General features: G+C 45.9%; 1 protein-coding gene across 1 annotated transcript; it reads left to right on the top strand.

Moving 5' to 3' along the window:
- Window positions 1–22,589, top strand: riok3 (RIO kinase 3). The gene is made up of 13 exons (XM_033019536.1): window positions 1–323; window positions 3,144–3,265; window positions 4,952–5,094; window positions 5,736–5,843; window positions 8,814–8,923; window positions 12,040–12,183; window positions 13,478–13,605; window positions 13,842–14,024; window positions 15,293–15,452; window positions 17,109–17,189; window positions 19,191–19,280; window positions 20,840–20,947; window positions 22,222–22,589. The coding sequence occupies exons 1-13, from the start codon at window positions 279–281 to the stop codon at window positions 22,312–22,314; spliced, it is 1,515 nt and encodes a 504-aa protein (XP_032875427.1). The 5' UTR covers window positions 1–278; the 3' UTR covers window positions 22,315–22,589.
- The last annotated feature ends 1,439 nt before the right edge of the window (window positions 22,590–24,028 follow it).

Here is a 24,028-nt window from a genome sequence, read left to right as displayed (position 1 = left end):
ACCTGGGCGGGGACCAGCAGCCGGTCGTGTTTAGTCGTCACCGCATCGCGGCGCTTTGCCCGGACCTGTCCCGTCCCCGTCCCCGTCCCGGGCCTGTCCCATCACAGCCCCCGTCCAGCCCCGGCAGCAGACCGGGAGCCCAGGCCGCGCCCCCTCCAGTCACAGCCCCAGGCGAGTCCCGGCAAAGCCCGGGCCCGGCTCCAGACCCAGCCCGCGGTCCAGGACCATCTCCTCGGCCCTGAGCGCAGCATTAAGTTTCACCCGTCCCGCCGTGGAGGATGGAGCCCGCTGTGGCGGCGCCTTCACCGCCATGGATAGAGAAGGTACTGAGGGAGCGCCGCACTGTGGGAGTGGCGATACAGAGGGAGCGCCGCACTGAGGGCGGGGTGGTACTGGGTGCCCGGAGAGCGCTGCCAGGGGTTGTGGAGGCAGATACCATGGTGGTATTTAAGAGACTTTTAAATAGGTGCATGGATAGGGAGGGATATGGGTAATGTATAGGTAGATATGATCAGTTTAAGTTAGCATGTTCGGCACAGACATAGTGGTCCGAAGGGCCTGTTCCTCTGCTGTACTGTTCTATGTAGTACAAGGCTGATTAGGAATGTTAAGTAAATTCTAGCATTGCCATCGTGCCCAGATCCCCACAAAATGATTAAATTGATCATCTTCTGTTTTTCAGTGTTAGACAAAGTAGTTGTTTTCCTGTTCCTAAACAGATTTTAATGAGTTCCAGCGTAATACTGTATCTTAATTGTTTAGCATTGGCCTGGAAGAATGAGCTAAATGAGCAGAGAAGGAAAATTGTTAAACTTGTTGTGACAAGATGTCTTGCATATCTGCACAGCCAAGGAATTAATTGCCTTTGTAAAGTTGTCAGTCGTGGCAAATTATCAGCCATGTTCCCAAAGATGGTGGTGCTCAACAGTGAGCTATTTGATTACAGTCTGAGAAATATTTATCCCTGGAGCAGCGTGGGATTTCCCCAACTTTCACTCTGTACCCACGGCCCCAAGTGTAATCTGCTGAATCTGCCAACATGTTATTCATAGTCACGCAGCACGGTAACAGGCCCTTTGGCCCAAATCGTCCACACCGACTAAGATGCCCCATCTGCACTAGTCCCACCTGCATATCCATCTAAACTTTTGCTATCCATGTACTTGTCCAAGTATCTATTAAATGTTGTTATTGTACATGCATCAACTACGTCCTCCAGCTGCTCGTTCCATGTACCCACAACCCTCTGAATGCAAATGTTTTCTCCCCCGGGTTACTATTAAAGATATTATGGTATAATATTCCTGGAATTATGTCTTTTACAAGAGTACTATGACCACATTTCTGTTGTGCTGCTTGTCAATAAGAATTAGGGTTAAATAAAACACTCTTGATGACTCTCCACCTGTTACTCTTCCTGAGGATTGTCCAACAGGGGTCCATAAAACATAAAACATAAAACATTCAACCTCATTATTCCACTTTGGTCTTGATTCTCGTGCTGTAACTGTGGCCGTGGAATCCAGCAGAGCTCCCGCGGCCTCACTAAACTAATCACGCCGGTGTGGGTTTGTGTATAAAATCATGTCCACATGGCCTATACAACCCAACGAAAACCTGAGAGTTCATCTGATAATTACCATTGTTCCTATTTGCTGATTCCCTTGTTCCATTTGTGAACTCGACTGGCCCTTGAACTAGTATTTGAGATTTCTCTCAGTGGTGCAGCGGTGAGTGCTGTTGCCTCAAAGCGCCAGACACCCAGGTTCGATCCTGACCTCAGGTACTGTCTGTGGAGTTTGCATGTTCTCCCTGTGACTGCGTGGGTTTCCTCCGGGTGTTCCGATTTACTCACACATCTCAAAGATGTGCAGGTTTGTCGGTTAATTGGCCTCAGTAAATTTCCCCTAGTGTGTAGAGAGTGGATGGGAAACTGAGATAACATAGTACTTGTGTGAACGGGCGAGCGATGGTCGGCGTGGACTTGATTTCCACGTTCTTTCTCTAAACTAAACCTTTTTTTTGTGTTTCTCCAACCTCTGACTGTATGCAATGTTGCTTGGCTGCATAACAACTCTGAACACTGCTTCCCTCCCACTGATTTCCTTGTATTTCATCCTCGCTCTGCACCTTTCCTGTGTGTCTGTGCCATTTCTTGCCTGAGTGTTTTAATTTGCCTGAAGATTTTTGAGAGCTCTGGATAAAGTTCTGATGAAGGCCTTGTGAGTACAGCAGGCACTGCATTCTAAAGGAAGGTCCTGACCCAGAACCTTGCAGGTACTGTGCAGGTGCTGGTTTATCAAGGATAGATACAAAATACTGGAGTAACCCAGTGGGTCATCTCTGGAGAATATGGATAGGTGATGTTTCAGGTTGAGACCCTCCTTCAGACCGATGAGGGTTCCGTCTGCAGAAGGGTCACCTTTCAATGTTCTCCAGAGATATTGCTTGACCCGTTGAGTTACTCCAGCAATTTGTGTCTTAACCTTGAATACTACCCAGCTACGAGCATTAGAAATTGGTCTGATTAACACACAGGGTGATTCAAGCAGTCTTTGTATCTTCCGCAAAAGGCATGCAAGTAAACAAAATAAAATACAACATGTGTCTCCATAACAACCTTTGTGTTGCGGCGAGCCCTTTCATTGTTCAGACAGCAGGGAATACAAGGCAAAGGTAGTGATATGTTCAGGCAAGGCCATTGTGTGGCTCCGAAAAAGGAGCTGGTGTTAATCATACTATTTCACCTGCTTTATTTTAGAGATCCAGCACAGAAACAGGCCCTTCATCCCACGGAGTCCAAGCCAACCATTGATCATCCATTCATACTAATTGTATATTATCCCACTTTCGCTTCCACTCCCTCCACACAGGCCAGTTAACCTACAAACCTGTTTACAGAGGCCAATTAACCTACAAACCTGTACATCTTTGGAATGTGGGAGGAAACTGGAGCACCTGGAGGAAACTCACTCGGTCACAGGAAGAACGTGCAAACCCCACACAGACAACACCCATAGCCAGGATCGAACCTGGTTCTCTGGCACTGTAAGGCAGCAACTCTACCATCTGCGCCACTGTGCCTCCCTTTTGATTGAAACTTCCAAGGTACCCGTTTTGACACTTCCGGTCTTTTTTTGTAGTGTCCGTGGGGAGCATCTCCTCTGGCGCGAACGCCCTGCTCCCTCACCGAGGTGATGAGTGAAGAGCTAGCTAAGGAGTTGCAGCAACAGGAAGAGAATGCAGTTTTCCCTCATGTTAGCGGGTGAGTCACAGGGCATTTTGAAACATCGGTAAAAGATGACCGTTCTGTCCTGGCCTTTCCATTGCCAGAGTGAAACCACACACTAACTGGAGGAACAGCACCTTGTATTTCACTTGGGTAGCTTACAACCCAATGGCATGAACGTTGAATTCTCCAATTTCAGGTCAGTTCTATACACACCTCCCACCTAGGGTGGGAGAGCCAGTCTGCAGTTAAGAGCTGTGATTAATGGCAGATGGAGTTTAACCTGAGCAAGTGTGAGGTGTTGCACTTTGGGTGGTCAATGGTATGACCCTTAAAGCATTGACTTACAGAGGGACCTTGGGTTCCAAGTGCAGTAAGATATCTGCATCCTTTACTAAAATCTCCTTATGATAAAGGCCATTGTACGACTTGCCATTGTAGCTCCTTGCTGCACCCATTTGTTAACTTTCAGTTATTAGTTTATTATTATCACGTGTTGTAAAATATAGTGATATAGCTCTGTTTTATGTGGTACCTAATCAAATCATGCCATTAAAAAATGCTCACCGCCCAAGAGTAACTCAATGGGTCAGGCAACATCTCTGGAGATCATGGATAGACAACGTTTCAGACTGAAGAAGAGTCCTGACCTGAAATGTCACCAATCCATTGATAGGATGAGTTACTCCAAAACTTTGTATCTGTTTTTGTAAACCAGCATCCGCAGTTCCTTATTTCTGCAAATACCATACATGAGTACATCAGGTAGTGCAAATGAGAAAAATATAGCATTAATGCTACAGAGAAAGCACAGATATTGCCCCTGAATCCTCCACAGACACATCACTGTTTATTTAAGGTGCATTAAGTAAATGTCGTTGTTTGCCAGTGGGAAAACTCGAGGGTGGCACAGTGGCGCAGAGGTAGACCTGCTGCCTTTCAGCCTCAGGGACCTGGGTTCGATTCTGACCACGGTTGCTGTATGTACAGAATTTGCATGTTCTCCCTCTGACCACGTGGGTTTACCCAGGTGCTCTGGTTTCCCTCCACCCTCTAAAGACACAGGTTTGTAGGTTAATTGGCTTTGCTAAAAATTGTAAATTGTCCTTGGTGTATAGGATAGTGTTAGTGTACGGGGTGATCGCTGGTCGGAATGGACTCGGTCGGCTAAAGGGTCTGTTTTCGTGTTGTATCTCCAAACGAAATTAAGCTAAATTCAGTCGCTCTTGCAGTGATGTGGAGCATTCACACAGCCGCTCTCATTCAGCTCTGATGTGGACGCCTCGGCAAGACCTAGCGGGGTGGACCAGGCGACCGCATCACCGAACTAGCCCTCGGTCCGTAAAGGCCTGCTGAATCTCCGGTTGCTAACCATTTTAACTCCCCTTCCTGTTCCCATTCCCACATTGACCTTTCTGTCGTGGGCCTCCTACATTGCCAGCGTGAGACCACACTCAAAGTGAAGTGACAGCTCCTCATATTATGCTTGGGTACCTTACAACCTAACAGTATGATAATTGAATCCTCTGATTTCATGTAACACTCCAGCCCCTTATCTCCCCAGTATGATAACAGATAACTGTTCCTGAGAATCTTTTTCCTGACTGTCAATCTTTGTCGGGTAACACTGAGGCGCAAGGGGTATTACTGTCTGCTCACGGTGCAGCAATTGCGTGCGGTCGTTTGTCTACGGGGAAGCTCATGAGCTCCTGTGATGTGCAGCATCGACAAGGCCATTCTCATCGGGGAGGGTACGGAGACCTCCAGCGACCTGCTCTTGGCTCAGATGCTGCAGATGGAGTTTGACCGGGAGTACGACGCACAACTTCGCCGGGAAGAAATCAAGTTGAACGGTGACAGCAAAGGTAGGAGTAAAGGCCCCAGCACATCTATTGCAATCGGAGTCTTACAGCGCATGCCCAACTCGTCCAAAGCCAAAGTATTCCATATACACTAGTCCCACATGCCCGATCCTGGCCCATACCTCTCTTAACCTTTCCCATCCATAGCCCTGTCCAAATGCTCTTAAATATCATGGTACCTGCTGTAACTACCTCTTCTGGCAGCTCATTTCATATACCAACCTCTGTTTGAAAACGTGCCTATTAAATCTTTCCCCTCTCACCTTAATCCCATGGCCGCTACTTCTTTATTTCCCAGCTCTGGGGGAAATACTCTGTGCTTTCACAGAGTCTGAAGTCGGAGTCAATGTGAAGAAGAGTCTCGACCCAAAACTTCACCTATTCCTTTTTTCCAGAGAAGCTGCTTCACCCACTGAGTTACCAAGGCATTTTGTGTCTATCTTCTGTGCATTTACCCTATCTATTACCCTCGTGTTTTCATCCTTATCCGGTGATGGATTAAATTGCACGGAATTGAGGTTGGACCTGCAGTACTGTGCTCCGCAACACACAGAAGTTGGTTCTGACATACATTAATCCTCTCTTCCAATCTGATTCACTGTGAATTATTTAGATAATTTCTTTCCTTCTGTTTTTCCACTCAGTTTCCATCTCTTTTGAGAATTACCGAATGGTGCATCCGTATGAAGACAGCGAGAGCTCAGAAGATGAAGTGGATTGGCAGGACACGCGACACGATCCTTACAAACCCGGTAACGCCCAGACACGTCTAGCCCCGCATCGCACAGACGCGTCCGGCCCAGCCCCACATCGCACAGACGCGTCTGGCCCAGCCCCGCATCGCCCAGACGCGTCTGGCCCAGCCCCGCATCACCCAGACCTGTCTGGCCCAGCCCCGCATCGCACAGACGCGTCTGGCCCAGCCCCGCATCGCACAGACGCGTCTGGCCCCGCCCCGCATCGCACAGACGCGTCTGGCCCAGCCCCGCATCGCACAGACGCGACTGGCCCAGCCCCGCATCTCACAGACGCGACTGGCCCAGCCCCGCATCGCACAGACGCGTCTGGCCCAGCCCCGCATCGCACAGAGTCTGCACACACACGTCCCTGAACTCCTGGCTGTTTGTGCTTTCTGCTGTGAGGTGACTTTATCGTAAAGCTACTGTAGTAGACGTCCCCACTTTAGTTTAATATCGCATGTACTGAGATACAGTGAAAAGATTTTGTTATGTGCTAACCAGTCATGATGCATGATAAAGAGAATAATATTTAGTGCAAGGTAAAGTCTGATGATAGATAGTCCGATGGTCTCCAATGAGGTAGATAGTAGTTCAGGACTGCTCAATAGTTGTTGGTTGGATGGTTCAGTTGCTTGATAATGGCCAGTGTCTTGACATGCCAGTGGCAGGCTTGTTTACGTTTAGTATTGTCACATGTTGGGGTGCACAATGGCACTGCAGTAGAGTTGCTGTCTTACAGCACCAGAGATCCTGGTTCGATCCTGACTATGGGTGCTGTCTGTACGGAGTTTGTATGATCTTCATGTGACCGCATGGGTTTTCTCCGGGTGCTCCAGTTTCCTCCCACACTCCAAAGACGTGCAGGCTAATTGTAGCAATGTTACAAAATTTTGAGATTTAAAAAATCAAGTCTGTAATTTATCCCATCAGATAAAGCATAAAAATAAGTTTAATTCGACACCTAATTCACTTTCATATCTCAAGTATTTAAAAAGTTATGGCCATTTTCATACTCGGAAATTAGCATCTTGTTCCCTATTGATTTTCTATGGACATAACAAAAAAGCTGTGATCGTGGACAGTCAAAAGCCCATAGCCTTCTTAAAAATTAAGAGAACTGAATGAAAATTTCAGTTATCGTGGGACTTATCATCGCCCGCCTGGGGCTTGGACATCGGGAGAGACATGGAGAACAGGGGAGAGAAAAGACTTTGCCTTCCATCACAGTAGGTTCACTGTGATGGATGTTTGTGTGAACTAAATTGTGTGTATGTCTATGAATTGTCTTTGTTTGTATGGCTGTGGAAACGGAATTTCGTTTGAGCCTCACTGAGGCTCAAATGACAATAAATTGTATTGTATTGTATTGTAAGTGTAGCTAATTTCAAATTTCAATTACTAGATCTAAACATCTATCCATTTCTTAATAAATGATTAACATTTTTAAATAGCCTAAGTGTCCAAATAATATTCATAAATAATTCACAATAAAACATGATTTTTAAATCTCATTTACATTAATTTATAGGCCAAATGGAAGGAATTTATTGTTTAATTGCTGTAAATTAAAGTCCATTTTAAATCAGCTTTCTAGTGGGATCCTGTGAACGCGCTGGTTTAGAACGTTCACATTGCGCTAGATTTGTGCCCTCAAATGCCCAGAAAAATACTGCGGCATATAATGGGCCCAAAATGAGCTACTCGCAATATTAAACTTTGTATAAAGGGATCTTAAGAAGCCCTTTTTAATGTAAAAATAAGCAGCCTTTCTTCAGTTATTTGCTCTATGCGACCCTGACAGCTGCCGGTGGTCGCGGGTTTAGAGATTGATTTTTAAACTACTATAACTATTATACGAGGCCTTTAAAACTAATAATAGCTTTTGCGACGGGGTCTTCCAGCGATTTTTCGTTAATAATTAACTAGGCTGAACATCTTCGATTTGAACAGCCTATAGAAAATCGCGTTTTAAACCCGCCCCCCTCTAAATGGCGCCAAAATCGCGCACACCCGCAGCGACAGATTTTCAACGACGCTTCAGGTAGGCTTTGCAACATACCTACTAATTGGTTTCTGTAAATTGTCCTTATGATGTGTACGACCGAAGGGCCTGTTTCGACGCTTTATCTCTAAACTAAACTAAATGTAACAAGGTACAGTGAAAAGGTTTGTTTTGCATGCTATCCAAACAGATCAGATACACCAGGCATAAATACAATCGAGTCGAATGAGTATAATAGTGCAAAGAAGAAGATACAGAGTGCAGAATATAGTTCTCAGCATTGTAGTGCTTCAGTTCCAGAGATAAAGTCCACAATGGGGTAGAGGTGAATCGTACCTTGCCCATGCTGACCAACATGCCCCATCGACACTAGTTCCACCTGCCTGCATTTGGCCCATATTCCTCTAAACCTGTCCTATCCATCTACCTGTCCAAATGTTTCTTAAACGTTGCAATAGTATCTTCTTCCTCAGGCAACTCATTCCAATCACCCACCACCTTTTGTGTAAAAGAAAAGTTATCCCCTCGGGTTCCTATTAAATCTTTCTCGCTCACCTTAAATCTATTATCTCTGGTTCTCGATTCACCCACTCTGGGCAAATGACTGTGTGTTTTCCCCACTTATCCCTTGTATGATTTTGTACACATCATGTACACAACTGTGCTACTTCCAACAGTTCTATGTTCAGGAATCAAATGTCTGGAAGTGATGGTGATTAGGAAGGAGCAAGAAAAGTAGAATTAGAATGATAATGTTTGATGGTCCCATGTGAGAATGTTTGGCACAGAATGGATGAGTGAGTTCAGGACCATGAATAAGCCTCGGCTAACGCAACCCAAATGTCAGATCCCACAAAGAAGTCTTGTTTTTTATTATTAAACTGAGTAAGAACATTGTATTTCCCTTCAATGTGTCCTGAAGGTTTTCTATTCAGTATTTGTAAAACTAAATTCCTCAAACACCTTTGCTCTGCCGGTAGATAAGCCATCAACAAATCCAAAACGTGGATTTGCAGGAAAGGGGAAAGAGATTACCACCAAGCACGACGAGGTGACGTGTGGCAGGAGGAACACCGCGCGAATGGAAAACGTAAGCATTGGCCGACCATTGGTAATGTTCTACATCTCAGGCAGTGAAGGTGTTGTCAAGAATTGCAGCTGGGAACATTTAATCAGCTGGGCAAGGGGCTGAGGAATGGCAAATTGAGTTTAATGCAGATAAGTGTAATGTGTGTAGGAAGGAACTGTAGATGCTGCTTCATACTGTAGATAAACACAAAGTGTTGGGAGTAACAGCGTGTCAGGCAGTATCTCTGGAGAAAAGGGATGGGTGGCATTTCGGTTCGGAATCCTTCTTCAGACAGAAAGTAGGTGGGGGGGGGGGGGGGAACCAGAGGTAGGAAAAGGCCAGAATAAATAAGGGCCAGCAGCAGATGACCAAAGAGATGAGCATGTGAGCACTGTTTGCATCCCTATATCCATTGGTTATCACCACTTCCCAGCCAACGATGGGTCATTGTGAGCTCCACCTTTCCTTGGTCATCTATTGCCGACCCTTATTCATAATCACATAATCAGTTGCCATAATCAGACCAACCTTGAAAAAACCTGGGATAGACAAAAATACTGGAGAAACTCAGGATCTGGGGTGACGGAGGAACTGAAGGAAATCCACATTAGGCAGGAAATGGTGTTGGATAGACTGATGGGACTAAGGCTGATAAATCCCCAGGGCCTGATGGTCTGCATCCCAGGGTACTTAAGGAAGTGGCTCTAGAAATTGTGGATGCATTGGTGATAATTTTCCAATGTTCTATAGACTCAAGATCAGTTCCTGTGGATTGGAGGGTAGCTAAAGTTGTCCTACTTTTTAAGAAAGGCGGGAGAGAGAAAACGGAATTATAGACCAGTTAGCCTGACATCGGTGGTGGGAAAGATGCAGGAATCAATTAAAAAGATAAGATAGCCGAACATTTGGATAGCAGTAACAGGATCGGTCCGAGTCAGCATGGATTTACGAAGGGGAAATCATGCTTGACTAATCTTCTGGAATTTTTTGAAGATGTGATAATGAAAATGGACAAGGGAGAGCCTATGGATGTAGTGTATCTGGACTTTCAGAAAGCATTTGATAAGGTCCCACATAGGAGATTAGTGGGCAAAATTAGGGCACGTGGTATTGGGGGTAGAGTGCTGACATGGATAGAGAAGTGGTTGGCAGACAGTAAACAAAGAGTAGGGATTAACGGGTCCCTTTCAGAATGGCAGGCAGTGACTAGTGGGGTACCGCAAGGCTCGATGCTGGGACCGCAGCTATTTACAATATGCATCAATGATTTGGATAAAGGGATTCAAAGTAACATTAGCAAATTTGCAGATGACACAAAGCTGGGTGGCAGTGTGAACTGTGAGGAGGATGCTAAGAGAATGCAGGGCGACTTGGACAGGTTGGGGGAGTGGGCAGATGCATGGCAGATGAAGTTTAATGTGGATAAATGTGAGGTTATCCACTTTGGTAGCAAAAACAGGAAGGCAGATTACTTATCTAAATGGCGTAAAGTTGGGAAAAGGGGAAGTATAACGGGATCTGGGCCTCCTTGTACATCAGTCTATGAGAGTAAGCATGCAGGTACAGCAGGCAGTGAGGAAAGCGAATGTTGGCCTTTATAACAAGAGGAATCGAATATTGGAGCAAAGAGGTCTTTCTGTAGTTGTATGGGACCCTGGTGAGGCCACACCTGGAGTATTGAGTGCAGTTTTGGTCCCCTAATTTGAGGAAGGACATTCTTGCTATTGAGGGACTTCAGCGTAGGTTTACAAGGTTAATTCCCGGGATGACGGGACTGTCATATGCCGAGAGAATTGGGCAGCTGGGCTTGTACACTCTGGAGTTTAGAAGGATGAGAGGGGATCTCATTGAAACATATCAGATTGTTAAGGGTTTGGACACGCTAGAGGCAGGAAACATGTTCCCGATGTTGGGGGAGTCCAGAACCAGGGGCCACAGTTTAAGAATAGGGAGTAAGCCATTTAGAACGGAGACGAGGAAACACTTTTTCTCACAGAGTGTAGTGAGTTTGTGGAATTCTCTGCCTCATAGGGCGGTGGAGGCAGGTTCTCTGGATGCTTTCAAGAGAGAGCTAGATAGGGCTTAAAAATAGCGGAGTCAGGGGATATGGGGAGAAGGCAGGAACGGGGTACTGATTGGGGATGATCAGCCATGATCACATTGAATTGCGGTGCTGGCCCAAAGGGCCGAATGGCCTACTCGTACACTTATTGTCTATTATTCTGGCCTTTTGCTACCTCTAGTTTCTCCCCTCCCACCCCCATCTATTTTCAATTTGAAGAAGATGGAGTCACCCATTCTTTTTCTCCAGAGATGCTGCCTGACCCGCTGAGCTACTCCAGCACTTTGTGTCTATCTAAGTGTCATTTGCTGTATTTTGTGAAGTCAAACCAAGGCAAGACCTTCACATTGGCCTATAGGGCCCTGGGGAGTGTTGTAGAACTGATGGGATCTAAGAGTACAGGTATATAGCTCCCTGAAAGTGACATAGCAGGTGTGCAGGGTGGTGAAGAAGGCTTTTGGAACTCAGGAAATTGAGTTTAGACATTATGTTTCATTTGCACAGGACATTGGCGAGGCTGCATTTAGAATATTGTGTTTAGTTTGGTCACCATGCTATAGGAAAGATGTAATTAAGCTGGAAAGAGTGCAGAGAAGATTTATGAGGATGTAGCCAGGGGGCATCTTATTCACACAGGGTGATGGGTTTCTGAAGCTGCCAGAGAAGGTAGTTGAGGAGTAAAACATATAAAATACATTTGGAGAGATTCATGGATGGAAAACACAGGCACGTGTTATTGATTGGGGATGATCAGCCATGATCACAACGAATGGCGGTGCTGGCTCAAAGCTGTGTGTCTTGTGATAAATGTGAAGTTTCTGAGTGGGGTGCCTAGGGTTAGGGATGTTGGTCAGTATAGTCGTCAATGCACATATATCTAATGCAATATGTAAAAACAAAACAGATACTGAACTAACCACGGAGGTGTAGTGTAAAAACTAACGGAAGATTTGCAGTTGCCCAAGTTTAATGAGGAAGGAAGTTTCTGTTTGCTAAACCGTGGAGTCAGACTCTGTCCTATGGCACTGCCCTTGGTGGTGCTGCATAATAATCCAATACACCTTTTCCATTTCAGTTTGCTCCAGAGTTCCAGGTTGGCGATGGGATTGGAATGGATTTGAAGCTGTCCAACCGGGTTTTCAATGAACTGAAGCAGCATTCGTACTCGGAGCAGCGCCGCAGCGCCAGGATCCACGAGAAGAAAGAACACTCCACTTCCGTATGTCTCCCTGGCAGCGATTACTAACTACATCTCACCTTTGTCCTCACCTCACCTCAGTCCCAACCGTGGGCATAGGTTTATGGTTTGGCATTGTGGTGCAGCGGCAGAGTTGCTGCCTTACAGCGCCAGAGACCCAGGTTAGATCCTGTCTGTCTGATGCTGTCAGATGCTGTCTGCACAGAGTTTGTACGTTCTCCCTGTGACCTGCGTGGGTTTTCTCCAAGTGCTCCAGTTTCCTCCCACATTTCAAAGACGTACAGGTTGTAGGCTAATTGTCTCTAGTGTGTAGGATAATGCTAGTGCACAGGGTGATCGCTGGTCGGCACGCACTCGCTGGGCCAAAGAGCCTGTTTCCGCGCTGTATCTCTGAACTAAACTAAACTTGTGGTGGACTCTCAGTGTAAATAGATGATGACGATGATGATCCTTTATTGTCACGTGCCTATGAACCAAGTGAACATCTTTGTTTTGCATACAATCCAGTAAAATCATGCTGTAGATAAGCACAATCATAGATAAGTACAAAAGCGCAACGATTGTAGTGTAATAGTGGACTTCACCGAGACAGTACGCAAAGAGTCGCCACGTTTAGGAACATGAATAGATGATGTTTCGGGTCGTGACCCTTCAACGTGCAAACTCCACAGAGATAACATCCTACGTCAGGACTGAACCCCGATCTCTGGCGCTGTGAGGCAGCAGCTCTATGCTGTGCCACTGAAATGTTGACTTGAATTGTAATGTGCAGGCTTTTTCCAGTCAAACCTGTCCTGCCAGGATAAGTTCATTAGTCATAGGAGCAGAATTAGGCCATTCAGCCCATTGAGTTTACTGTGCCATTTAATCATGGCTGATCTATCTTTCCCTCTCAACCCCATTCTCCTGCCTTCTCCCCATAAACCCTGACAACCTTACTAATCAGGCAACTGAGCCATCCTATCAACAACTAGATAGCAGTCCTGAGCTAGTATCTATCTCATTGGAGACGCTTGGATTATCTTTAATCGGACTCTACTGGACTTAATCTTGCACTAAACGTTATTCCCTTTATCCTGTATCTGTACATTGTGGACGGCTCTATTGTAATCATGTATAGACTTTCTGTTGACTGGTTAGTACGCAACAAAATCTTTTCACTTTACCTTGGTACACATGTCAATAAACTAAACTAATCAAGAACCAGTCAATCTCCGCTTTAAAAATACCCAAAGATTTAGCCTCCTGCCATCTGTGGCAATCTGTTCCACTGATTCGACGCCTTCTGACTAAATAAATGTCTCCATTCCTCCAGGATCAAGCGGTGGATTCGAAAACCCGCCTGCTGCTATACAAGATGGTGAACTCTGGGCTACTGGAAAGCATCAATGGCTGCATCAGCACGGGCAAGGAGTCTGTGGTGTTCCACGCTAATGGGGGCAGGTACGTACGTCCAGAAACAAACCACCGTGTACCTGTCCACAAAGTCCGAACGAATGCACCTCTTTGTTGGAAAAGGCGGCTGAGGGACGTGGGTGGGAAGTGAACAAGAGTTAATGTATCAACTTGAACTCTTTCAGCGATTTGTTTTTCTTTCTTTTTTTTTTTCCCCCCCCATCATTTAAAGCAGGTCAATAATTTTCCCAAATTTGATATTGTGTTTGCTGCTCCCTGAACAGCTTGGGTGACAAAATGGTTCCCGCAGAGTGTGCCATCAAGGTTTTCAAGACTACTCTGAACGAGTTCAAGAACCGAGACAAGTACATCAAGGACGATTACAGGTTCAAGGATCGCTTCAGTAAGCTGAACCCACGCAAGATCATTCGCATGTGGGCCGAGAAAGAAATGCACAACTTGACCAGGTGGGCGGGAAGCAGATTTGCCCTGATATTCTGTAACCGTGCTCCTTCACTTGATTTTGTTTATTTTATTGTCATGTGTACCAAGGTACAGTGAAAAGCTTTTGTTGCGTGCTGTTTAGTCAGCAGAAAGACTAGACATGATTACAATCGAGCATCCACAGTGTAGAGATACAGGGTAAAGGGAATAACGTTTAGTGCAAGGTAAAGTCCAGTAAAGTCTGATTAAAGATAGACTGAGGGTCTCCAATGAGGTAGATGGTAGCTCAGGACCGCTTTCTAGTTGGTGATAGGATGGTTCAGTTGCCTGATGACAGCTGGAAAGAAACTGTCCCTGAATCTGGAGGTGAGCGTTTTCACACTTCTGTACCTCTTGCCTGATGGGAGAGGAGAGAAGAGGGAGTGAGACTGGTTCTCGATTATGCTGGCGGCCTTGCCGAGGCAGCGTGAAGTGTAGATAGAGTCAATGGAAAGGAGGCTGTTTTGTGTGATGGTCTGGGCTGTGCACAATTCTCTGCAATTTCTTGGGGTCCTGCATATAGCTGTTCCCATTGATCGGTGTCCCATTGACCGGTAGTGAAGACGTTATTGCCACAGTTTGTGATGCAATAATCACCAATATTGCTCAAGAACGGCTGATATCATTTCACTTTATTGCTTGACATAGTTGCCTCTGTTGTTTCCACTCTCCTATGAAAGAGGGAGGCCATTCAGCCCATTGAGTACTGGTGTGCAGAGCAAACCATTTGCCCTATCCCATCTATATCTCTCTCCTACGTAACCTTTTCTCTCCATGTTCCAGAAGCTGATATATTACAGATATATATCTGTATATACATTGGTGCTGTTAAGTGTCTTGCCATTAACTGCATACTTTCCCCTTACATTTGATTCCCAAAGTGTAGCATATCTTACATGTTTGGATTAAACTTCATCTGCCATTTCTCTGTCCATATTGTAGCTCATCTGTATCCCCTGTATCCTTTGACAGCCTTCCTCACGGTCCACAACTCCACCAATTTTGGCAACACATGTAATTGGAGATGGAATATGGGCAAAACAAAGTAGTGGAGGAACTCAGCGGGTCAGGTAGCATCTGAAGAAGGGTCCGGACCTGTTGTTTCTCCATCTGATACTGCCTGATCCACTGAGTTACTCTGGCACTCTGTGTTTTGCTACCATTTTTGGTATGCTTCTTTTTCCTTACATAAATTCATAAATTGCATTAATGCAGATGATTGAACATTTTGTTTTCCAATTTTCTTCCCCAGAATGCAGAAAGTTGGAATTTCCTGTCCATCGGTGGTTCTTCTCAAGAAGCACATTCTGGTGATGTCCTTCATTGGCCAGGATCATGTGGCTGCTCCCAAATTAAAGGATGTTCAACTAAGCAACGAGGATATGAAGCAAGCCTACCACCAGGCTTTGCATGTAAGCTCACTCCCTAACTCTCCCTCCTTCCCCCCCCACCCCCCTCCTCTCCCCTGTGTCCCACACCCCTCACCGTCCACTTCCACCTTCATTCCTTCCTCTAGCTTCACAATTTGCAACTCTTCGATCCTTTTGTCTCACACCTTCTGTCTTTTCATCGCTGACCTTTGTCCAACCATCTGCCCATCATCTGTCTCTGACATGATCCAAAAGAATTAGGTTGTACATGGACCTGAACAGTGTTACAAAACACAGAGATCTGGAAGTAGAGGTGCATGGTTCCCTGAAAGTGGCGAGGGATAGACGGGCTGGTTAAGGTGATATAAGGAACTGTGGATACAGGAATTTTAAGCAAACCGCAAGGTGTTGGAATAACTCAGCGGATCAGGTAGCATAAATGGAGGGAATGGACATCCTTCAATTGTTGGTGAAGAAGGTGTTTGGCACGCTTTCCTTCCTTGTAAGGGTATTGAGTATAGAAGTTGGGATATCATGATGCAGCTGTACAAGTCGTTGGTGAGACCACATTTGGAGTACTGTGTGTAGTTCTGATCGCCCAGCTACCAGGAAAGATGTCATTAAGATGAAAAAGGTGCAGAAGAGATTCACCGGGATGTTACCTGGGCTTGTGGGCTTGAGTTATAAGGAGAGGTTGGGTAGGAGGGTCTTTGTATTTTGGAGCATCGAAGGCTGAGGGGTGACCTTTATTTCGGTGTACAAGATTATGAGGGACATGGATAAAGTGAATGCTCCTCCAATGATAGAGGATTCTAAAACTAGAGGGCATAGGCTTAAGGTGAGAGGGGAGAAATTTAAGAGATACCTCAGTGGCAACTTTTTCACTCAGAGGTTAGTCTGTGTCTGGATTGAGCTGCCAGAGGAAGTAGGTACCTTAACAACATTTGGACATATATATGAATAGGAAAGGCTATGAGCTGAATGCAGGAAAATGGGACGCCCAGTATACTAACTTGGTTGGCAAGGACAAGGTGGGCTGAGGGGCCTGTTTCTGTGCTGTACTGCACTCTTTGAGCAGCTTTGGGCCTCATATCTGAGGAAAGATGTGCTGATTTTGGAGAGGGTCCAGATGAGGTTTACCAGAATGATCCCAGGAATGATTGGATTAACATATGAGGATAATTTGACGGCACTGGGCCTGTAAAGGCTGGAGTTTAGAAGAATGAGGCGGGGACGTCATTGAAACTTGCCGAATAGTGAAAGGCTTGGATAATGTGGATTTGGAGAGAATGTTTCCACAGAGTCTGTGACCAGAGACCATAGTCTCAGAATTAAAGATGAGGAGGAATTTCTTTAGCAGAGGATGCTGAATCTGTGGAATTCATTGCCACTGACGGCTGTGGAGGCTGGCAATGGATATTTCTAAGGTGGATATTGACAAATTCTGGATTAGTAAGTGTGTTGGGTTATGGGGAGAAGGCACGAGAATGGGGTTAGAGCGAAAGATAGATCAGCCAAGATTGAACGTCAGAGTAGACCTAATGGGCCGAATGGCCTAATACTGCTCTATAACATATGAACTTGACTATAAATGCCTCCACACTTGCAAGTCTTGATGATTTTAAGTACATGGTTTACTGTGGACCTGCTTGTCAATTGTCCTCAGTGTTGTGTTTGATGGTCTACTTTACCTTACAGATGATGCAGCAGCTCTACACTGAATGCAACCTCGTTCATGCTGACCTGAGTGCCTACAACATGCTGTGGCACATGGGGAAGGTAAGGATGCAGAACCTGGCTCTTCTGCCCATCGAGTCAGTGCCAGCCACCAACTGTGACTAGTGGGGTACCGCAAGGCTCGGTGCTGGGACCGCAGCTATTTACAATGTACATTAATGATTTAGATGAAGGGATTAAAAGTAACATTTGCAAATTTGCAGATGACACAAAGCTGGGTGGTGGAGTGAACTGTGAGGAGGATGCTAAGAGGATGTAGGGTGACTTGAACAGGTTGGGTGAGTGGGCAGATGCATGGCAGGTGCAGTTTAATGTGGATAAATGTGAGATTATCCACTTTGGTGGCAAGAACAGGAAGGCCGATTATTATCTGAATGGTGTCAGATTAGGAAGGGGAAGTGCAGCGAGACCTGGGCGTTCTTGTACATCAGTCACTGAAAGGAAGCATGCAGGTACTACAGGCAGTGAAGAAAGCTAATGGCATATTGGCCTTCATAACGAGAGGAATTGTGTATAGGAGCAAAGAGGTCCTTCTGCAGTTGTACAGGGCCCTGGTGAGATCACACCTGGTGTATTGTGTGCAGTTTTGGTCTCCAAAGTTGAGGAAGGCCATTCCTGCTATTGAGGGAGTGCAGCGTAGGTTCACGAGGTTAATTCCCGGGATGGCTGGACTGTCATATGTTGAAAGAATTGAGCGACTGGGCTTGTATACACTGTAATTTAGAAGGAAGAGAGCGGATCATATTGAAACATATAAGATTATTAAGGGATTGGACACGCTACAGGCAGGATACATGTTCCCGATGTTGGGGAAGTGCAGAACCAGGGGCCACAGTTTAAGAATAAGGGGTAGGCCATTTAGAATGGAGATGAGGAAAAATGTTTTCACCCTGAGAGTTGTGAATCTGGATTCTCTGCCTCAGAAGGCAGTGGAGGCCAATTCTCTGGATGCTTTCAAGACTGAGTTAGAGCTCTTAAAGATAGCGGAGTCAAGGGATATGGGGAGAAGGCAGGAACGGGGTACTGATTGTGGATGATCAGCCATGATCACAGCGAATGGCGGTGCTGGCTCGAAGGACCGAATGGTCTACTCCTGCATCTATTGTCTATTGCTGACTACCCATGAGGAAAACACGCAGTGCTGGAGGAACTTGGCGGCTCAGGCAGTGAGTGACCAGTCCAGATGGAGGGTCCCAACCTGAAACGTTGCCTGTCCATTCCCTATACTGATGCTGTCTAACCCACTGAGTTCCTCCAGCACTTTGTGTTTTGCTCCAGATTCCAGCTACTGCAGTCTCTTGTGTCTCCACTAGGTTGAGGTGTATTATTGTCAGGTCTGGGCAGAAGTGTTCCCAAACCAAGCTGTGATTCCATCCACCAGGTTTCTTCCTATGGTGACCTGTAGAAGTTTAAGAGTCACTGAAGACCTGCCGGATATCCTCAGTCCCGTCAGGAAGTAGAGGCATGGCTGTTGCTTCAATGTGGTCAGACCATGACAGATGGATCAGTGGTAATAATGGGCCTGTTTCCGTGCTGTTTCACTCTGACTAGTTTAGTTTAGAGATACAGCCCCTTCGGCCCATCGAGTCCATGCTGACCAGCAATCCCCATGCACTAACACTATCGTACACACACTAGGAACAATTTACAATTATACCAAGCTAATTAGTCTACAAATCTGTACGTCTTTGACGTGTGGGAGGAAATTAGAGCGCCCGGTGAAAACCCACGCAGGTCACAGGGATAACGTACAAACTCCATACAGGCAGCACCCATAGTCGGGATCGAAAGCAGGTGTCTGGCGCTGTGAGGCAGGAACTCTACTGCTGCGCCACCGTGCTGACTCTGAGAGGTTGTTGCCCTGACACCATGTCACTAAGTTCTCTACCTCCTCCCTGTACTCCCTGAATGAAAAGGTCAGTTTGGGACCGGCAGTCCTGCTGACCTTGCTCGTGACGTCCCATCTTGCGGTGACAGATCTTGGGTTGTATTTATGTGGGGGTAACCTGCAGGAGCCTGCCCATACTCTATATTCTCTTCCAGATCTGGTTGATTGACGTTAGTCAGTCTGTGGAGCCCACTCATCCACACGGCCTCGAGTTTCTCTTCAGGGACTGTAGAAATGTCTCTCAGGTAATGCAGTAAATTGCTTTTTATTGTCATCCATCCATGATAACTTGCTTCGATAACCGTGAATTCGAAATTAGCTGCTCAGAACGGGCCGTACGGCCCAATGAAAGTCACTTTCCCCATGAGCTGTTTACACCTTTCATTCAATCGGTCATTCTGCTAATCAAGTCTACTCCGCCATTCAATCTATTTACCCTCCCAACCTCATTCTCCTGCCCTCTTCCTTTAACCCCGAACACCGTACTAATCAATTCCAAACACAGGAATGCCACCTCATATTCTGCTTGGGTAGCTTACAATCCAATGGTATGAATGTTGTATTCTGCAATTTTAGGTAACCCCAACAAGTTCCCTTTCTCCCCACTTGAACTCACACCCCCTCCCCCTCCTACATTCTTTCCTCAGGCTTAACAATTCGAATCTCTTCAAACCTTGTCTCATGCGTTTGATTTTAATCTCTGGCCCCTGTTCCGAATATCTGCCTATCAACTGCCTCCATCACCTGTGCCTACCTATTACCTGCCACTCTTTCTCCTGCCTCGCCTCTCCCAGCCTCCTTCCCCCCTCCCCCCCACAATCAGTCTGAAGAAGGGTCTCGACCCGAAATGTCACCTATCCATGTTCTCCAGAGATGCTACCTTACCTGTTGAGTTACTCCAGCACTTTGTGTCTATCTCCAATATCTACAGTTCAGCTTTAGTTTATTTTGTTTAGTTTAGAGATACAGCCACTGAGTCCACGCCGATCAGCGATCCCTGCACACTATCGCTATCTGACACGCAAAGACAAGGAGAAGTTGGAGAAGCCTGCATCTTTACGTCTTTAGAGTGTGGGAGGAAACCGGAGCACCCGGAAAAACCCACGCGGTCACAGGGAGAACGTACAAATTCATAGAGAGAGCTCCCGTAGTCAGGATGGAATCTGGGTCTCTAGCGCTGTGAGGTAGCAATTCTACCGCTGCACCAATGTGCAGCAACTATGTGCAGCAACTATTCCTTCCACTATGCTCATCAGAATTGCTTCTACTATCAGATGCCACTGCAGTGAACTCCAATGATCTGGTACATTCAGCTGTGCCAGATTATTGGACTATTGGATTATTCCTACCAGTACCCCACCGTCACCTTTATAAGATCTTGCACAGTATAATATATTTTCCAGTGAACTCCCAGTTTGAAGAGGGTGGGAGATGGGGCCCTGGTGATTTAAAGGGAGCTTTGATGTGTGCCCTAGGGATGTTAAACGGGCCTCTGGTGTGTTTAAAGGTGGTTGGAAAGTGGTCCTTGGGAAGCAACTCTACCACTGGGCCACCCAAACATTGACGAGACTGTTTCATAGTCAGTCATACAGCGTGCTATAGACCTTGGCTCAACTTGTCTACACCGACAAACATGCCCCATCTACATCAGTTCGACGTGCCTGCATTTGGCCCATATCCCTCTATACCTTTCCTATCCATGTACCTGTTCAAATTATTTTTAAAGTGTGATAGTAAACGGCGCCATCAGACATTGTGTGTAGTTCTCCTCTCTGGGCCTGACATGCTCTTCTCCTTGTTGCAGTTCTTCCAGAAGGCAGGTGTTATGGATGCAATGAGTGAACGGGAGCTTTTTAACGCCGTCTCCAGTTTGGACATTACTGCCGACAATGAGGGGGACTTCCTTGCTGAAGTATGCCCATTTATTGACATATATAGGGTGTTCTTAAATTCAGCAATGTAACTGTGAAATGTTTCATCCTGTTATTAAATGCTACATAAAGTCACTGTGGGAACAAACTTGAGATTTCAGGTCAAAAATCTTTTTCAGAACAGGAAAGGAGACAAAAAGATGCTGCAGGGAGGGTTGGGGGATGGAGTATCACCAAGTAAAGTGGGTGTGATTGTGAGGTTAAGCTATAAACAAGGTATTGTTGTTGGCTTATTATTGTCACGTTACGGAGATACAATGGAAAACGGTTTGCCTGCTTCCTGGTCAATTCATACTGTACATGAGTACAATTGAGCAATACATAGGTAGTGCAATGAGAAATATACCTGAGTGCAGAATATAGCGTTAGTTACAGAGAAACTGCAGATTAAAAAAGTATAAGGTCTGCATTGAGGTAGATTGGAAGATCAGGGCGACAGCCTAGCTTACGGGAGGACTGTTTTGTAGCCTGATAACAGCGGATTCCAAGCTTTTTTTATCTTCTGTCCTACTGGAGAGAGGGACCGTTTCTACAGAAGTGCCATTGAAAGCATTCTATCGGGATGCATCAAAGTTTGGTTTGGCAATCGCTCTGCCCAAGACCGCAAGAAATTGTAGAGTTATGGATGTAGCCCAGTCCATTACACAGACCAGACTCCCCACATTCAAATTAATCTGCACTTCACGCTGCCTCGGGAGAGCAGCCAACATAATCAGGAACATTCACACCCCGATCATTCCTTCCTCTCCCTGTTCCCGTCGGGCAGAAGATACAAAAACTTGAAAGCAAGTACCACCACATTCAGGAATGGCTTCTTCCCTACTATTATCAGAGTCTTGAATGGACCTTTCATAAGCTAAACATCTCCCAAGCTACTTTATTGCATCTCTTGCACGTTTTTTATAAATGGTCTACACTTTCTCTGGAGCTGTAATACTCTTTTCTGCACACTTTGTTTATGGTCTAATCTACCTAGTAAGGCAGGTTTTCATAGTATCTCGGTACATGTGACAATAATAAACCAATACCTTAGTGGTTTCGTGGAAGTGTTCAGAGCTCCGAAGTGAATAAATTATTACCGGTGGGTCAAGAGTAATAATTTCTTGATAATCCTTCAGTACTCCAGTCACCTGGTAACTTATCTAGTATGTACAGATTTCAAAGCTAAACGTCCAGACTACTGTGATAATTTTAGCTCATGGTCCCTGGTAGAGTGAAGTACTTGCTTAATTTTGGTGTGTTTATTTATCTGCAGATCGAAGCTCTGGAAAAGATAAATGAGGATCACGTGCAGCGGCATGGGAAACGTGTTGAGTATGATTCTGACGAAAGTCCAGTGGATGATTAAAGGAGGAAAGGATTTTAAAGTAAAGGTTTGATGTAGCTGGCTGTTTGCGAGAGGGATCAGTAACCTGGAAAACTGGGATTCAACGGAGCTGGAAACGCTGATTAATCTGAATTAAAATTTAAAATGAGTGCCGGTAGATTTGTGTGATTTATATTTATTCCGTCAGAAACAGTCAAGCTACAGTTCGCTACACCCTTCACTGGTGTGATCCCTGTGTGACAATTAAATGCTGTGAGGTGTTAAAAACAAAATCTAAGTAAACTACAACAACAATATGTGTGATTTGTGTGTTGATGCATCTTAATGTTATCTCAGGTACGGATTGCTGCCCAATGTGGCATTGAAATGGAGTGAAGCCTGTGATCACTGTGAACATTACCTTGAATTCCACTGAGTAGCTTACATCCCAACGGTATGAACATTAAATTGTCCAGTTCCAAGTAATAACCCCCTATGGACCTCTTTTCCTGTCCATCCCTCTCGTGGTCACAGGTTGACCAAGCGGGTAGGGAGAGTGTTGTGTACTCAGCTTGTTTGCTTATCTGCCATCCACCACCCACACCAGCTGAAAACAGCGGACTTGAGATTGGTGCAGCATGTAGAGCTGCTGCCTCACAGCACCAGAAACCCAGGTTCGATCCTGACCTCAGGTGCTGCCTGGGTGGAGTTTGTACGTTCTCCCCTGTGACCGTGTGGGTTTTCTCCAGGTGCTCCAGTTTCCTCCCACATCACAAAGATGTGGGGGTTTGTAGGTTAATTGGCCTCTGTTGCCCGTAGTGCGTAGAGTATGGATGAGAAAGTGGGATAACATAGAACTAGTGTGAACGGGTGATCGATTAATTTGCCAAGTCATAAAAACATAAAATACATGAAACATGTAAATAAAGTGATGAGTGGTAAAGGGCCTGTGTGTCCCACTTGCCGATTTATTTCGGTGACCGCCGGCATCATATCAGTGTCGCCAAAAGATTTTGAACATTTTTGAACATTTCAAAATCTAGCGGCGCCAAAAAAAATGTTGCGACACTTGAAAAAACACCGCGAGTCATACGTCATCACGCCGCAAATTTTTCGGTGGCCTGATACGTCAGTCAATAATGCTGGCAGTCGCTGAAAAAATCGGCTAGTGGGACAGGCCCTTAAGGCTTTGGGGATGTGCAAAGATTGAGGAGATGGGGGGGGGGGGGGGTTGTCAGTCTCAGTCTACCTCAAGGAGGGGGGGAGAGAATTGTAAAGTTTGATAGCCATAGGGAAGAAGGATCTCCTGTGGCGTTCTGTCCTGCATCTTGATGGAACCAGTCTGTTGCTGAAGGTACTCCTCAGGTTGACAAGTGTGTCATGGAGGGAGTGAGCTGTATTGTCCAGGATGTTCCGCAGTTTGAGGAGCATCCTCCCCTCCAAGACCAGCTCACGTGAATCCATCTCCGCCCCCAGGATGGAGCCAGCCTTCCCGATAATGGCAGCAACTCTACTGCTGTGCGCCAAAGGGCTTGTGGGCCTGTTTCCGGGCTGCACCTTTCAATTAATTGATGATAGGGCTGGGCTATCCTTTCACGGGCTTGTGTAGGTTCTCTGTATGACAGAGCATAGGGTCTTAGAATGAAGCAGGAAGGCCACGCCGCCCATTGCGATTAACTTCCTTACCACCGATTCGACATGCAAATTAACTTTTTCAGAATCCTGCACCAGCACGCCCAATTCTCCTTGCACCTCT

Source organism: Amblyraja radiata, chromosome 4 (genome assembly GCF_010909765.2).
Source record: "Amblyraja radiata isolate CabotCenter1 chromosome 4, sAmbRad1.1.pri, whole genome shotgun sequence".
NCBI lineage: Eukaryota > Metazoa > Chordata > Chondrichthyes > Rajiformes > Rajidae > Amblyraja > Amblyraja radiata.
Note: the sequence above shows the minus strand (reverse complement) of the source record. Positions and strands in the feature narration are given on the sequence as shown.

Coding starts and splice junctions, on each gene's coding strand:
- riok3 (XM_033019536.1), top strand. CDS start 279: ATGGAGCCCGCTGTGGCGGCGCCTTCACCGCCATGGATAGAGAAG. Junction 8,924..12,039: donor ACACCGCGCGAATGGAAAAC/GTAAGCATTGGC, acceptor TTTCCATTTCAG/TTTGCTCCAGAGTTCCAGGT. Junction 14,025..15,292: donor GAAATGCACAACTTGACCAG/GTGGGCGGGAAG, acceptor TTTCTTCCCCAG/AATGCAGAAAGTTGGAATTT.